Source organism: Pelecanus crispus, chromosome 1, assembly GCF_030463565.1.
Source record: "Pelecanus crispus isolate bPelCri1 chromosome 1, bPelCri1.pri, whole genome shotgun sequence".
NCBI classification, from domain to species: domain Eukaryota; kingdom Metazoa; phylum Chordata; class Aves; order Pelecaniformes; family Pelecanidae; genus Pelecanus; species Pelecanus crispus.
Window position 1 is genome coordinate 19,837,996 of NC_134643.1, and position 13,816 is coordinate 19,851,811.

At 38.8% G+C, this 13,816-nt stretch overlaps 1 protein-coding gene across 1 annotated transcript in view; it reads left to right on the top strand.

The window, feature by feature from the left end:
• TAFA5 (TAFA chemokine like family member 5) overlaps positions 1-12,069 on the top strand; it is a 363,876-nt gene extending 351,807 nt beyond the window's left edge. Inside the window, exons 4-5 of the mRNA XM_075727778.1 lie at positions 11,821-11,948; positions 12,040-12,069. Of these exons, the coding sequence (XP_075583893.1) occupies positions 11,821-11,948; positions 12,040-12,069 (158 nt within the window). The remainder of the gene's footprint in view (positions 1-11,820; positions 11,949-12,039) is intronic.
• Positions 12,070-13,816: the final 1,747 nt, after the last annotated feature.

Sequence of the window (13,816 nt, forward strand, 5' to 3'; positions counted from 1 at the left end):
GGGAAGACGAGTATATTCCTATGAGAGTTAAATAGGACTCCTATAGAAATAATACTAAAATCTATAGAACTGAGTTTTGCCTTTGTTGTTGAGTTGTATAAGCTGCCTTAAGAATTTGTAGAAACGTGAGTATTCTCTGATAAACAGTACTGGATGTCTTTCTAAAAGATATGTTGTATCTCAACCAGAAACTGTTGAGATTATTACAGAAATTGCTGGATTAAATTTTATGGCCTTCATAAAGCTGGAGATCAGATTACATTAGTGTAACTGGTTGTTTCTGTCCCTAAAATCTATGACTTCATTGTATTCCCTGTAAAGGAATGCGATACAAAAAAGTAGTTTTAACTCTCAGTGACCTGTCCTGGTCAACTGCTTTGTGTCTGGTGGTCTGATTTTTAGCAATGTGAGCAGTTGCTGCAGAACCACAAGTGCTTACAGCGCCTTATTTTCAGAGTTCATAGTTCAAAAAAGTAAGTCTGTGCTATTACTGTGTCCTTTGGCCCAACCAACCTCCACTGTGCTGGTTTTGACAGGGGACAGGACTCCTGCTTGCAAACACAATGGCCATAGCATATGAGCACAGGCATTGCCTGCCCGAGGAAAGAGGCAGCACTTCCCCCTTTTTCACCCTATGGCCAATCCTTCTAGTCTGATTTCACAGAAGTAATTCTGAAAATTTCAAATTATCTTTTCTGACGGTGAAGGAGACAGGGAGACTATTGGCCTTTAAAATACCTTCTGTGGCTGTTCATAGATTTGCTGGATGTGTTCCAATAAATAAAATATTACCCGTTAGGTGAAGACAGACTATTCCTTCTAATCAGTGACTGTTTCTGTTATAGAGCTCCATCTGAACTGTAGTGTATTAACTACGTAAAACATCTGAAGAATTTTTATGAAATACAATCTGATGAATCTTTGAAAATCAGTTCCTCTGTGCATTACATACACAAGGTAAAAACATCCTCGCATTAGCTGAGTTTTGGAGATGAATTGCATATTTTTCAAATATCGGTCCCCTGATATTATGTATAACTTTATACATATATTATATATATAATTAAAATAAAAATCTTATATAAATATAAGGCAGTCATTTGTAGTTTTTTTAATTTTTACCTAATACTGAGGTATAAACACAGAAAACTTTGCTAAGTTTTCAGACCAGTAATTGCCCAAATTAAATACAAAAAAGAGGATAAATGTTTCATATCATATACGTTTTGAGTAAGGAACATTAATATTTTATGTAGATATGAAAATCTTTGGGTAAGGAACATTAATATTTTATGTATATATGAAAAGCTACATTAAAAAATTCACATGACTTCATCTGTCAGTCAGAAACCATGTTCTGCATAGTCGTGATGTCAGATTGCTGTCTGACAAGATGTGTGATTTACTGTGCAGTTGAGATATAACACATCCACCTGTAACAGGGTTTCCCATGGACAGTGTACCGGTTCAGCACATGTTATATAAACTAACATCTTTGCTGTATTTAAACACATTTGTTCCTCTGTTTGTCACACACTGGCTAATGAAAGCAGAATTCATGAGACAAGGCCAGTTTCCAAGCTATCTAAAGGTCAGCTTTACAGTTCACTATGGCAAGTTTCCTGGGGCACTGACAAAGTAATAATTATGAACACAAGTTTCAAAAGAATCATAAGTGGTTATATTAATTTTATTCTCACTGTGAAAGGTAATACCATATAGCTGTCTTCCTTTCTCTTTGTTTTCACCTGTTTCACTCATTTTATTAATTTTTTGCTTAATTTTCATTCACGTAGCATTGATTTGTGTTAAAATCCCCAACATAACCATAGCCTGTTCTTACTGTTCGATCAAAAAAAGTCACAGGCTTACCCCAAAGAGCATACGGTTTACTGTAACACAGCGTCTAGTCATGTGGAATAGGGGGAAATCACAGGGGGTATGGGATAAGTACAGCCTCATTGCTGAGTTTCCTTTTCTAATACTTTTAATTGTTCTTATAGCGGCAGCTGTTCGTCTCCTTATGTGCTAGTCATTGAGCTCATTTCAACTCAGTTTGCTTGCATGTTCTGTTCTTACATACGTGACAAAAGGAGGGCAAAGTTTCTCATTGCTGTGGTTGCTGACAAAGGAAGCCCATTGTGCTTGAGAACAGCTGAATTATTATCTCTTTCAATGCACAGTAAAATGTCACCATGTCACAGCAGCAGTGTACATGCTGACACTGGACTTGGAAAGTACCAAAAGCAATAAGGGCCAGAGTAGAACCACTCGACTAAATGCTTGTCCTTTGAATGCAAATGGAGAACATTAACTAAAATTCCCAGAAATAGCTTTAAAAAGATCAAAGACAAACTGATTTCAGTTCTCGTGCACACCAAGTCTCACATTCTGATTCTCACTGCTTTGTCCATGCAAAAGCAGTTGTCAAATGGAGTGGTTTCATTTGGTGGTTTTTTTTTTCTTTTTTTTTTTCCTTACTGACCATGTGCAGAGTAGTATGGGTGCATGGGTGCTCCGCAGCAGGAGTCCCAAGGAGGACCTTGATCCTTGGCCATCATTTTAGTGTGTGTTTCATGAGTACAGAATCAGACATTGTGCAGTCACATGTGAAGCTGCAGAAAGGATGAAGTGTCCAGGAATCCTTTGTCACCCAAATCCATAACTAACTACACTCTGAGGCTCAGTCTGTTTTCAGACACTTGTTGTAAGGTTGATTTATAACCTTCCTGCCACACTTCCTTCACTCCTTTTCTACTACCAGCCTCATAATCTTTTATTCCCAGCTTCTTTGCATGGCACTAATCACTCTCTACCATGTAACCTAGAGCATATTTTATTCCTACTGCGGTGTCCTCCTTTAAATCCCTGCTTTGCTGTCTACTCAGTGATTGCCCTGATATTTGCACATGCTTCATAGCTAGGAGTTCTTGGGGTCCTTCACTCTCTTCCACAGCTGCCCAGTCATCCTTGCATGACATAGGGGTGGTCATGAGTATCTGCCCAGTTCATATTCTTCTTTTAAACACAGTAAATCTGGTCTTCCACTGCAGTACTCTGCTCATATCAGAATGATTGAAATTAGTGTACTTAAGAGAAAAAAAACCCAACAGTTCTGGTCTTTGGCCTTCACTTACCCACGTTGTCCTACTGACTCCACTGAACATGTTACACAAGTTTTTGACCTTACCCATCTCCTTCAGTAGCTACTACATATAGCTGGGCTTTGTCCTCTTTTTCCTTCCTTTCTTGCCTTATTTTTTTTTTTTGTTTGTTTTCTATTACCTGTTTTCTTGATACTTTCCATTATATCCCTCCCTTGCCTCTATCCGTTACTGTTGTCTTCAGATTCTCTTCTTTGGGTCTGAAATTGCTGTCCCTCTCCAGTTAAATTTGCTGCTTTCAGTGTGCTGGCAGCAAAGTGAAATGTGATGAAAACCTGATCTCTGAAGGGTTCTTTGCTGGCATATCACAGATCAGATTTTTAGTAATTTTTACTTTGCTTCCAGCACACTAATTGAATACAGCAGAGCAGAACAGCAGGGGACAGAAACAGAAGACACTGAGTCCTGACAAAGGCTTTCTCTAGGGGTAGGTGTTCAATTAGCATCTCTTATTAGACAGCAAATGCTAACTACCCGCAGACAATGAAGCACTCGATCATTCACAGATTGAAAACCAGTGAATATGGACATCTGTGGATATTCAGGGAACTGCTGAATTCCTGGGCAAAGTTGTGGGCCAGGTTGCCTATTTAAAGCATTGGCATTTTAATATATAGTTAGAAACCACCAACTTAGAAGCTAGGAGCACATGTATTGTACCTAAATAAAATTCAACGTGTTGATTTTGTCTGTATTTATTATTTATTATGACTCTCGGGGTGCTGCTTGTGACCCTGTGAGATCTGGTAATTAAAACTGGATTATTTTTTTTTTCTGTTTCTGTTCGATTGCTTTATAAGCAATTGAAAAATATGTGTTATATTTGCTGTATTACTTTTCCATGTAAGCAATTGTAGTAATTGCCAGAGAAAGGCTAAGTGGTTGAGAACAAATGTAGAGATATATTACAATCTCAAATGAGAGCAATTATAGAGTCATAGAATCATAGAATCGTTTAGGTTGGAAAAGACCTTTAAGATCATCCAGTCCAACCATTAACCTAACGCTACCAAGTCTATCACTAAACCAATTAAGGGTAGAGTAGCAATTTCATGTTTCCTGGCTTGGTGGCTGGTTTATTTATAATGAAAGTAAAAACTAGGAATCATTAATGTTGGAAAGGACCTCTAAGATCATCAGTCCAATCATCAACCCAACACCACCATGCCCACTAAACCATGTCCCAAAGTGCCACATCTACATGTTTTTGAACACTTCCAGGGACGGTGACTCCACCACCTCTCTGGGCAGCCTGTTCCAATGCTTGACTACCCTTTCTGTGAAGAAATTTTTCCTAATATCCAAACTAAACCTCCCCTGATGCAGCTTGAGCCCATTTCCTCTCATCCTTTCCCTTGTTACTTGGGAGAAGAGACCAACACCCACCTCACTACAACCTCCTTTCAGGTAGTTGTAGAGAGCGATAAGGTCTCCCCTCAGCCTCCTCTTCTCCAGGCTAAACAACCCCAGTTCCCTCAGCCGCTCCACATAAGGCCTGTGCTCCAGACCCTTCACCAGCTTCGTTGCCCTTCTCTGGACATGCTCCAGCACCTCAATGTCTTTCTTGTACTGAGGGGCCCAAAACTGGACACAGTATTCCAGGTGCGGACTCACCAGTGCTGAGTACAGGGGTACAATCAACTCCCTGCTATAAATAGAAGAAAACTGGCCCTTGAAAATTAAAATGGAAACAGACATAAGTTGACTGTGAAGCTGATTTGTAGGACACTTTCCATTTTAGGATAATGTTTCTGTCATACAAATATTTGAACATCATTTCTCAACATCTGGCTGTAGACAAATCTAAGATACCTATCTCTAGCCCACTGAGTCACATAGTATTAAGGTTTTCAAAGAAGTGAAATAGAGAAGCCAGGTAAATACATGCTTGTTTCTACACTACAAAAAGGTCAGATATCTTGTGTTCCTGTGCATTTACTTTCATATGTTTATTTTCATTGTTTGTTTGCTTATTTATTTTTGGGGACATTATAATGAGGAAATTCTGCTATTTGGAGACACAAACAGGAAAGGAGATAAGAGCTGTTGAATTTCATGAGAGTGCTCCTAAAATCTGGATTCTACTTCAGCTTTTGTTTGCTTAATTGTTTTGGTTTTGTTTGGGTTTTTTATCCCCTGTCTTGTGTTCTTGTGTTCTTGTTACTTATTATGTATTAATAATTATTTCTGATTTGTGGAGTACCTTTGGACTTTCTCCCTCCTAAGCTGTCAGTATATATTTATTTTACAGAGACTTATGAAGATTCAGCAAAACATTAGGTACCTTTTTAAAATTAAACAGGTGCCTGGATGCCTTGCTAAATGCAGTAGTTTTAAAGTTAAACCTATGCCGCTGTGGTTTACTAAGTTCCTACATTCACACAGCTTAATCCAGCAACCTCTTATGCCACAGCTGAATTCCTAGGGATTATTCACATAAATGGCAGGAATGCCCCTTAAGCAGTCCTAGTTTGGGATGATATGGATGACTGCATAATTTGGAGATCTTCTCCTCTGCATTATCCTGCTCCTCCCAAATATATGTTGTGCACAGTGCAATCTGCACTGTTTACCAAGATTTTCATCCTTTTTCAGGGAACAGGTCAATATTGAAGGTCTCTTCTCAACCCTGGGGTTGCAATAAATATCTCCCTTACTGGAGCTATGATTGGGGTGAGCTGCAGGAAAAACCCCAGTCATTGTCTTTTACTCTTCATCCAGTTACCTGGTCTCAATTTGTAGACTCTCTGTAGCTTGCAGGAGATCACTTTTTTCCCATATATTTCTCAACTTTAGCTCAAGTATCCCTCCCACTCTTGACAGCAAGAGTTAAGTGATAAAATGGGTGTCTAGCCATTTCTATATTGCTCTTCTTAGAACTAAATAGTCTTTGGTCTAGATGCCCTATAAATAATGGAGACAAGCTAACTCTTTGTGAATTAGCACTGCTTCCAATTTTTTAAGTGGAGCAAAATGACTGCTGTAAAAGGTATCCAAGGTTTGTGATGTTTCCTTGTTGTATAGTAAAATAGATTAACGTTGGGGCTTGTACACTATTACAGTCAAATTGCTGCTCTAAAGACAGTTCATGATTGCAATGTCGTATTAAAGTACTGCGATTTGGTTTGTGTTTCTGCTGGCCTCTTTCCTGCTGCCGCAATTTAACTGATATATATTTTTAAAAGCCTATTACTTTGCATATTTCTTGTTGTTGTTTAATTTCTTCTATATATGTATTAAAGCATGCTCTCTTTCTGAAGGAAAATGGGACAAAGAAAGGTTTCCAGGCTAGCGACCACTAAGAATCCAGAGGTTTTGTTTCCAGCTCTGCAACACATTTCTTATGTGACCTTGGTCAAGTTGATTAACCTCTGTGCAAAATGGGGACAATGAACAGCATTTAGCAGTCATAGGTAAAACTAGCTAAACATAGTAAGTTCTGCAAAGTGTTTTGGGATTTATGGTAGGCAGATAGTGCATATGTACTGAATCAGGCAGAGGAGATAAATGGCTGGACCAAAAGGCTACAGCTGAAAAAAATAGAAGAAGGAAAAAGGAAAAATATGAGGTAAAGAGAAAAGAGAGGTTGGGAGAGGAATGGGATGGTGGAACCAGTTGGCATCAGTTGGAAGTGATTAACAATAAAAGATGTGGGTCCTGTTCAGAGTTAATAGGGCAAGAAAGGAACACTAGGATAAATGTGTTTGTAGATCTACATCTAAACTGATTAATTCAAAGGCAGTGTTGAACTCTGGAAATCAGCTATGCTGATCAGCTTTCTTCAAAGTTCAAGGAAAACGACAGTGAAATAATGTATGAAAATCAAAAAGGAAATATTTTCTCCAATGCATACTTTACATCTTGTATTAACTGCTACAGTTTATCACTGAAAAAAATAACCGGAAGGAGAACATAATTCTATCAGAAGTAGAGGTGAGCTAAGCTCTCATTTAAGAAGCATGTTTCAAAATGGTGTGTTCTGCTTCAGCTTAGAAGAAATTTTCCCTACTCCCTGCTACAAAGAAAATTCCATTTGCTACTTCAGGCATCTGGAATTGACTGATTAACATCAACTAAGCCATCTTTATTATTTTACTTTATTTAGGTTCTTGTACCATGGCTTTCTTTATGATTTTTAAATATTCATTTCACATGCCACCTTTTATGCATAGGGGCTTGATGTATTCTGAAATCATAAGTCTCAGTATCCAAATGCTGGTTTAATCAATATTCTCATTTGATGAAAAAATAATATACATTTTTACTTTTATTTCCAAGTTCATTCTCCAACATTAAAAAAAAAAGAGAAAACAAACAGTAACAATCTGAGTGGTTTAGTCTAACATATTTTAGATGGCTGTAAGTTTTTGCATTTACTGCTGCTGGACAAGATTTATCTCACTTTTTTGCTATCACAAAAAATTCGTGATTTTCAGTTATGAGATTGGCTAGAGATGCAGCAATTGATAACTGCCTGAATGTAGAGCGAATGTGTGAAAAGAAAGTACAGAGACTAAAGCTAGTTTTCTATAGGACAGTATATATATAATGTTAAACCAGGTGAGAAGCTTAGTGACAAAACACATCTAGTTGCATTGTTTAGCAGAAAATAATCTGGGGTGTTCTGAAACACGACTCAGTTGAACAGTCTTAAATTGGACTGTACTGATCATGAATAGAGACTTTTATTTATTTATTTTTACTAATAACTGGGAATCCATTGCAAATTCCTCTATCTTCCAAAACAGTTAAAAACACTTTGGTGGGTAGCTTGGCGTCATGTTGATATAACCCTCTGCTTGCCTGCAACGCCTCAGAACCGTTTGTATGAAAACCCCTTGGATAGACTCCATTTGTTCTCCAGTTGAAATGGTGTTACCCGGGAAAGCAATTCTACCGTGTGCTGAGCTCCGTCAGTTCCTATTAACTTCAATTCAAGTGAAGGGGCACAGCCTTTCTGAGGAGATGCAAAGTCGTGTCAGCTCAGATTCTTAAGATGAAATTCAGTTCTTTGCAGAAGGTCTGCACAAAGCTATGTATCATTTAAGTGCCACTTAATTCTTTATAATGGCGCTTGGAGTGGATTTGAAGAATCTGATTGGCTTTTTGCTGCCTTGTCTGCAGAGGGCTGAATTTCAACCCTGGTGAATATACACAGTAAAAAGGCAACTACATTGCCTCAAGAAATACATTGTACTCCTTTGCTTTGACTACTGTAAGTCAGTGTCAATTACTGATAGAAACTCTCGGTATTATGCTGATAAAATCATTGTACGCTTTGCTCCCTATATTACGTATTTAACTGCGCTGCGATGCGCTGCTGTAACGGGCAGAATGAAAAGTGAAAATGCAAAAATGGGCGTAATCCTACAGGCACGAATGCGCCCTCTCTTTTGCAGCTATGGCTGCATGTTGTTTAGCAGAGCCACGTGTCTGTACGGACCTCAGTTTGCACCCACGTGCGAGGCGCCCGCTTGGCCTGCTTTTGGCAAATGGCGCAGAAAGCAGGGCCGGTTAAGATGGGACTGTGAGAGCGTGGGTGTTCGGGAGGCTTGTCGGACAAAGCGAGGGGCCGGCTGAAACGCTGCGCAAACCAACTCCAAAGGCCTGCAACGGGGCAGAGGCCCCGGGGGGCACCGGTTGGGCCCGGCCCCGCCGGGGCTGCCTCACCGCGGGGCGGCGGGGCTGGAGGCAGCGGGGGCGGCCCTGGAGCTGGAGCCCCCGGCCCTGCCCAGGGGGGCGAGGGGGCACCCGCATGGCGGGCAGGGGGTGGGGAGAGCGGGGTGCGTGTGCGCGTTAGGGGTGTTCGGGATTAGTTCTGAGTGGGCGTCTAGGAATTTCCAAGTGTTTCTGAACACTTCGTGTCAAGTACTACAGTTTACTTTTTTGTATCACTGGTATTGATCCTGCACTGCTGGTGGTTATGTGTCATTAATAAATTAATAAACCATTTTGATACTGATTTGCTCTAACCTATGTGAGCTGAGTAGTGTTTCCCTACAAAAAGCAGTTGTTCCAATTCTCAGGGCCTAAATGCATGAGCTAGTCTATACACCTAACACAGAAATGTTTTAGACTTTATGTTCTGTAAAATACTCCTGGTATGTTTTGAATTTGTGTGGATATAGCCAATACGCAGAGCCAAGACTCCATATATCTGTGATATTACCTATAGCTGTATTCTGAGATAGCAACCAAGCAAACACTAAGAGTAATTCACAGAGGAGAGAAATATTTTTTTTGAAGATCAGTTCAAATTATGTTTCCAGTGAAACCTCCCACCTGAGATAGTAAAGGCAATCTGGTACATATTTTTGGGTTTAACTGACTATTCAGTCTTTCACTGATCCTTCATATTGTTGAAACATTGATAGAAATAGCCATTTCAATACGTGAATCGCACAATATATGCATGCCAATGGGTGAGGTTTGGTGTTAATGTTTTGCTGAGCTTTTTCTGTAAAGCCTGCAGCTGGATGCATGCCTTCACTCAGGAAGGGTGAGGCTATTACCTGTTGCATAGGACATGTTAGCCCTGAAAGCTAGTACGATCCAGTTCTCAGTAGAGCAGTACCTATGGACCCCAAGCACAATCCAGATTTCTGTATGTTATGTGCTATAAAAACTTAGTGGATTTGCTTTAAAAAATTGTAGTTATGAAAATTGTTGGGGAATCATCCCTCCAGTAATATATATATTGCTTAATGAACAGTGCAAATTTCTGTATAGACGTTTGGGAGCTAAAGTGTTTTTTTATAATGAAAATCTTAATATGAATTTCAGATTGAGCTTCCACTGAAAGAAATCAGTGTTCTTTATATTGCTAGAGCTTACCAAGAATTGTACTGGGACTGAGGACACAAGTTGCTTCATGTCAAAATGTTGGAAAGGATTTTATTAAAAGACTTTAAATTACACTTCTATTTCTTGCCATGATCCAGTGGCACTGGGAATAGTATTCTTAAGTAGTTCCAGACAGAGGAAGTTAGGGGCATAGGGAGGCTGAATCACACGTTCAGGTGAGCATAAAGAGCTGCAACTGCCACTGGGTATAAATGCCCGCTTTTGGGCAAAAGCTCCTTGGACCCAAAATTAATTTGGAGCATCATAAGCTTCTTGTACGCTTATCTTGCGAAGTATTTTTCCTGTAGTTCTTTTTTTGTTGGGCTCGTGACTGTTGAAGATAAGTTGCACGTGTTGATGTCACACATCAACATAGAGGAAGACGTGATCCGTGTCCCTGTATGTGGCACTTGTTCTGCCCTTGAATCCGAGGACACATATGTCCTGGTTTCAGCTGGGATAGAGTTAATTTTCTTCCTAGTAGCAGGCATAGTGAAACCAGGACACATACGTACAAATTGAGGCAGTGAAGCTTTCTTATAGTCTAGCCCAAGATTGCTAAAATGGTGTCTGAAGGAACTGAGGACCATTTTTCTGTGGGCCATGAACTTTACAGTCTGAGCAAAAGACAAATTGTCTGGGGGGCCTTACCTTGTTTAGCATGAGTATATGGCACCATACAAGTGAGTGCATCTCTGTATATGTATTTTATAAAAAGTATCCCAAACTGACACTCCACCCTACAGTTTTGCCTACAGGGGGCAAGGGAAAGAATAATGAAATGTTAGATATTAGTCACATTACTTAATATTCTATGAGAAGGAACCCAGATACTACAGAGGTGAACTCAGAGAAGTAGTATTATAATCCAGAAAGAAGTCTACAGGAATTAAAGCCCCTTCTCTCCCTGCCTTGAAGAAAAAATTCTCCCTACAGCTCTGCATCTACTTTAATGCAGTCAGAGCTCTGTTATTCCGAGACTACTTGCTGTGTGTGACCTTGAGGAAATTTTGCAGAGCTAGCTTACCAAAGACACAAGCATTAAGAGGAGCCACAAGGCACACCAAATACCACCCTTCAGACAGTTAGGGACCTTCCTGACTAGACTTCCTTTCCCTTGTAGTAATAGGGTAATAGGGTGTTTGTTCCAGACTTTTCCCTCTGCTTATTGTCTCCTTCCCCATGATTTCTCAACCTTTACTTCATTCAACACCTGTCCTTCTTATGTTCCTAGTTCCTGCCCCTAACTATGCCCCTACTATTGCAAGTATCTGTTTCACAATTGCTGTCATTATGTTGACCCCTCTACCTATTTATTATAGCTTCTCTCTCTCCACTGTGTGTCTCATGTCTATTTACACTGTAAAGAGTTCAGGATAAAGAGTGCCTGCTCAGGTTTATACACAGTCTAACACAATGGATCCCAGTCATAGGTCACTTTTAGGCTACTGTAATGATGAGTTGGGATAGTAAGTCTTCAGTTGTTAGCCCCCCCAACAATATTTCCTTGACTGTAAGAAGCATGGAATTAGAAAATTAGCTAACTTTTATGTTCTTTAGATTTACAACAGGGCTGTCTTTTGGGTTTGTTTTTTTTTTTTTTAAAGTTCTATTATGAAATTTGTTGGCACAGCAGGTGGTGTAAATAATTTTGTAAATTGCCTAGGGCTGTCTACATCATAACCTATGGCTGCATTATCAGATGATGAAAATAGACAACTCAAATGAGAAAGTGTTTAGAGATAAGTGAAATGTGAATTCTCCTGCCAATTGTTGTTGGTTGTTTTTTTTTTTTTTTTTTTCTGTTCCATAGCACGAATTATCAAAACAAAACAGTGGTGTGAAATGCTTCCATGTTTAGAAGGAGAAGGCTGTGATTTGCTAATCAATAAATCAGGCTGGACCTGTACACAACCAGGAGGACGGATAAAGACAACCACGGTAGGTCACTTCTCTGTTCTATATTTCTTCAGTTTCTCATTCACTTTAGTTTATTGAAAAACAAAGAGTGAGATTTCTAATTGTTTTTCAGCACAGATATGTAAAGTCTGTTGCCTTATAATTAACCTATGTACCCAAGTGTGCTTACTGAAATACACAGCAATGTTATGACAAGGACAGGAAAAATGTGTAATTCCCACAGTTACTAAGAGTGGAAATTATATTAAGGTTTTCTTAAAAGGCACCAGTGGTTTAACGAACATTTGTATTCAGCCTGAAGACAGGATCTTATTGCTTCATTGTACAAGATTTTTCTTATGCTGAGGAAGTGTAGAGTATAAAACTGAACACATAGTCTAGCAGGGTGAAAATAAAGCTTTCATTGGGAATTAGGGAGAAAATATTTTTGCTATTCCCACTGTACTGGGAAAGAAAGTTGCACAGATATATCTTTAGTTTTCAGTGAGATAATCAGTGAGACCTGTAGAAAACATAGTAAAAGATCCCTTCTTTCAGCTTCCTTTTGGTCCTGGTTTGTTGATAAAACCCTTAACTCTCTTGATTTGGTGTCTTGGGGCATGTGCTTGTAGTGAAGCTGAGAGTAAATACAACAGTAATAGTTTCTAGGGCCTGTAATATATCAAAGAGATTTCTAGAAAATGTTCTCAAATGGCAATAATTCTTTGACTTCAAAAATGGAAAAAATCTGAAGAGATATAATAGAGCAATATTCTGATAGCTTGCTAGACCTCTTGAAATTATTCCCCCCCCCGCAATCTTTTTTTAGCTTTTCATGGAGCTTGAATGTAATTTAAATAAGTGCAATTTCAAGAATATTTAGTCTTAAAAGTACTTATCAGTGAGGACTAAATTAAGGCCCATCATCCCCTGTACAATTTCTCTGTCTGAGCAGGAGATAGGCACCAGTATAAAACCTTTTATCATTTTAGAATGTCTATATTTTGGAAAATTAACGTTTTTCACTTTTTAAAAAAGAATGAAGATTTGATAGTAGTTTATGAGATAACTACAAAACAAACTTTATGAATTGTGATAACTATTTTGATGCTCCTGTATTTACCAGACAAAATATTCACTATAGGCAGGGCTATAAAACTTAACGCAGTCTCTGAGGTCTTACTTAAATATTGTTTGCCTTTAGATCTTTTGCATTCAAGTTATGTAAGAGTGACATAAAGAAATAAAGGAAGGAAATAAGTTTTTGAAACGTTAATGCCACCTTCCAAGGGCAAGGAGACCTAATACGGTAACTTTGCAATACTTGAAATATTATCTTAAATCTTGTTAATTCAGGGGTATTTTCTGTACCAGAGGTAAACAGAAAACCCATGTACTGTGACACATTGCCAGCTGTCATTATAGTTCTTTATTTGATGTTTTATGCTAATGGCATGACTGAGTAATGCAAAGTAAGCAGAGGATCTATCTTTCAGGATCTATCTTTAATGAAGTGATTCAGATATCCTTTCAGATTAAACACCAGAAGCCTGATTCTGAACTCTTACTTGTCTGTATAGCTCTTTAATGCTATTGACATGAATGGAATGACTCATGGTTTTGATTAACGTAAATGAAATCATAATCATGCCCCATCAGTAAAATTAAGTCCATGGGAAGTGTAATATTATAAAAAAGACTCTCCCCCACACAGAGACATCATTGTCATTGCTGAGGAGAGATTCTGCCAGAAAGCCAACTGTAGAACAGCTCTGAGCATAAGCCCTCATCTAACATCAAGCAGTCTTCAACAGTTGGTATCACACATGCAGACACACAACAAACACACAGTACTTTTCAGTCAAGCCAGACTAGCAACTCAGAATACTTAAAGAAGTTCTGAATCCAGA